The sequence below is a fragment of the Idiotropiscis lumnitzeri genome, chromosome 12 (assembly GCF_059441095.1).
Source record: "Idiotropiscis lumnitzeri isolate Australia: NSW breed Sydney's pygmy pipehorse chromosome 12, RoL_Ilum_1.0, whole genome shotgun sequence".
NCBI classification, from domain to species: Eukaryota; Metazoa; Chordata; class Actinopteri; order Syngnathiformes; family Syngnathidae; genus Idiotropiscis; species Idiotropiscis lumnitzeri.
Window position 1 is genome coordinate 7,925,661 of NC_142402.1, and position 3,604 is coordinate 7,929,264.

Below are 3,604 nucleotides of genomic sequence, written 5' to 3' on the forward strand. Positions count from 1 at the left end.
ACAGCAATACTCATCAGCAAAAAACACCCTGCTTAAAGTGAAGCACAAAGGTGGCATCATCCATTGGGTCAGTTTTTTTTTATATATATAGCTAAAGCTCTGGCCTTAATCTGACACTTTAAATGTACAGTGGCAGATGTGTGCTGACTGCCATTCAACATGAGTTTGAATGTTGTTTAATTATGAAATCACAGGAGCGTGTTCACCATTGTGTAACTGATTTTTCCAAGTTATAAGTCACATTAATGTGGAAGAAAGTTTGGAAACTATTTTTTTTGTTCTCATTTTTATATTAAAAAAACAACCATATTTTCTGTACTATCAAATGCAGCATTTACATATTGGTTATTAAAAAAAATAGAATGTACTCCAGTTACAGAATTTGACACATGGAATAGAATTCAAAATGTATTTATAAAAACATGTAAAAGACAAAATCAAAAGCACTTAAAAGACAGAGATAATTCATAGCATTACATTTCTAAAACATTTTCGATAAGGTGTATGCGGGCACCAGGTAATGTGTGGGCCTCTTTTAAAAATACAGCACCAGTGATAAGACATGGGGCTGTAAAAGTGGTGATTTGAAAATATAAATAATGATAGCTGGTAGCCCTTCACATTAAATCTGTAGCTCTCAGTTTCAAAAAAGTTAAAGACCCCTGTTTTAGACAGTAGCTTGAAAAACAACAGTGCTAAACAACAGTGCTCTGCAGTTTAAAAAAATCTTATAAAATAATCCTAAAAAGGCTCAAGAAAAATACATGTGATCAAGTGAAGCAATAAAAGTGCCACTGATCTTTACAATGGATAACTGGAGTGTTCACCAGTGACAATGTCTGCGTAGCAGCTCGAAGTGCATGCATGTCAGGTCAGTCCAAGCCCTTTAGGACAGGGGTATCAAACTCCTGTTTCCTGTTCGAGGACCAGAATTTGAGACTCCTGCTTTCGGAGCTGCATCATCATCATCAAGTAGAACAAAACTCCACTTTCTGCATCGAGGCGGATGAGAAGTTGGGGGCATCTGCGTCGACCATCTTCGTCGCCACGAAGGGCACAGGTGAGATCTCCTCAGGCATGTTAAAGAAGATGTTGAAGTCGCTGACAGGAAACTGGAACGACTCGCCTGCATACGTGCATTTGGTCGGCATGGCGTCCTGCAGAAGGAGCTCAGGTGCCGACTCTGCAAATAGTGGTTGTTTAGCGGCGCTAGGTCTGGTGCTTCTTGGAAGATGGTAATTGTTGAGCGCCGTTACTGATGTCACAGGGTGTGTTCAGAAATTGACTCGCACAACTTAACACCATCATTTTTGACACAAAATAAATTAATTATTCATCTCTTTAAAATAATAATGCTAGATTATGTTCCATAAGTATTTGATTAATAACAGGTTGATGTCCCACAAGCATCGTCTTTTGGATCTGCAAGGATTGTCGGGGATGAGTGGAACAGACTGCGGCCATACAACCATCTGTTTTGCCAAAATATAAGGCAATGCCAGGAATAGGAACATGGCATCCATAAACGATGTGATGTGGATTTAACCAGAGCCGTGAGTTCAAAGAGTGCAATGAATAACAAGGAGAGATGTTTCTATTACTGTGTGAACAACTGAAATTAGTTTTTTTTTTAATTCGTGAAATAAAGCCAAAGCAGAGAATTCTCATCTTTTTAAAGATAGCATTTTGGATCTTGAAGTGTACCTAATGAAGTAGGCTGTGCCTGTGAGTGTTGGGTTTTTTTCATGAATTAAAAATACCAAACAAAAACTTACCGGTCTCTCTGTTTAAACTGGTAGCGCTCCTCCCCCACTTTCTCTTTTTCTTTTTGCTCTGCACAAAAACAAAAAAACATTCAGTCATTGAACACAAAACGGACATTGGCCAGATAAAAATGATCCACTGTATAATAACAATGAGACTCACATAGTTGTCCCTGCAGGACCATTCCGGATAAATGATGGCGTGGATCTCCCTGATCTGCTCAGACAACAGGAAGTATTTCTGCTGCTCCTGCTGCGTCAGTGACTTCCACTGTGGACATCATCACAGTGTCATCGCACATGAATTAAAACATCAGACATGTTATCAGGACGAATGTCGCAAACAAACTCACCATCTGCCCCAGGACCTTGTTCACGGAGGCGCTCTCTTTATTTGCAAAGTGCGCTTTGACGATGGGCCGCTGCTCCTTCATGAACAATAAGAAGGCATTGGGGGGCTTCTTAATGTAAGGACTGCTGGCGTCCTGGGCCAGAGAATTCTTCTTTTTCCTATTAAAAAAACAAAACATAAGAAAACACACATCACCTCTGGTGGTGCCAGGAAAAGCAATAAATCCTTACTTTGGGGACTTTTGTTGGGGATATGTTTGGTCTAAACGATGAGTTGCAGGGAGAATAACGCCGGAGTCAGAATTCAACCCAGAAAACAGCTGCCCATCGCTACACACGCACAAAGACGAACACATTAGACAACAGGAAGTGTGTGTTTGTAGATGCAAACATGATGAGTACTTTGTATATATGTGACTTACATTACTTCTCCAATTTGGCTCACCACTTCTGGTGCACAAGTGATCTGCAGAAAAACATAAATGTTATCAATCTACTTGAAACTATATATTAGTATCAATAACATGCAACTTCAAGTCCTCATTGAAAATCTATTTGAAACACTGAATCAACCAGACAAACAAACACAAAGATAGCCAGATGGGAAAAAAAAGCACAATTATGTTGTTGCGACCTTGTAAATAGTTCACAAGTTCAATGGTTTCCTGTTCTCTGTAGAGGCTATGAAGAAGGCAACAGAGGGTGGATGGCGAAAGGCGGGGAGGAAGGAAGAGAGAGATAGGAAAGACCGATTTTTAACTGTATGGAGCAGCGAATAAAACTACAAAACAAAGAAACAAATACAAATATATATATCCTATCCATTTATAACCTCATTGCATTTCACAGTCACCATTATAAAGATCCAGCCCATGACTCCATAATCATATTCCCACGGAAAATATCCTTCACGTTTTCACAATGCAACAGATCTCATAATTATTTACATTCTCTCCGTCTGACTTTTCGACTGCAATTCACAATATCTATGATAAACAATAACAATTATTTCTATGTACAAGTAGGGAGGCACAGTGGCCTACTGGTTAGCACGCTGGCCTCACAGTTCAGAGGAGCAGGGTTAAATTTTGGCTCCGGCCTACCTGTGTGGAGTTTGCATGTTCTCCCGTACCTGTGTGGGTTTTCTTCTGGTACTCCGGTTTCCTCTCACATGCATGGCAAATTGATTGGACACCCTGAATTGACCCCAGGTGTTTGTGTGAGCAGAATGTTGTTGTTTGCTGTAGTGATGGCTGTCTTTATTGCACTTCATTGCTTTGCATAAATGAAACGTAATTTAAATGCATATTTTGGCTCTCAATTGCTTCTTCACACATAAGCCGCGCATATTGCCATCCGTGTTTTTGCACTCTCTCTCCCATCTCTTTCTCTATCTCTGTCTCTGTCTCTCTCTCTCTGTCACTCACTCGCTCTCAGATTTGAACTCTGAGTGAAAAGGCCAATAGATGCAATAGTATTACATTTAATTC

General features: G+C 39.9%; 1 protein-coding gene across 1 annotated transcript; it reads right to left on the reverse strand.

The window, feature by feature from the left end:
* Positions 1-333: 333 nt before the first annotated feature.
* Positions 334-2,470, reverse strand: LOC148325703 (protein capicua homolog). Its single transcript, XM_088311241.1, has 5 exons — positions 2,346-2,470; positions 2,117-2,273; positions 1,927-2,034; positions 1,776-1,833; positions 334-1,183 (listed from the first exon to the last, which is right to left on the reverse strand). The coding sequence occupies exons 1-5, from the start codon at positions 2,468-2,470 to the stop codon at positions 969-971; spliced, it is 663 nt and encodes a 220-aa protein (XP_088167367.1). The 3' UTR covers positions 334-968.
* Positions 2,471-3,604: the final 1,134 nt, after the last annotated feature.

Coding starts and splice junctions, on each gene's coding strand:
- LOC148325703 (XM_088311241.1), bottom strand. CDS start 2,470: ATGTGTTCGTCTTTGTGCGTGTGTAGCGATGGGCAGCTGTTTTCTGGG. Junction 2,274..2,345: donor CCCCAACAAAAGTCCCCAAA/GTAAGGATTTAT, acceptor TTTTTTTAATAG/GAAAAAGAAGAATTCTCTGG. Junction 1,184..1,775: donor CAGTTTAAACAGAGAGACCG/GTAAGTTTTTGT, acceptor CACTATTTGCAG/AGTCGGCACCTGAGCTCCTT.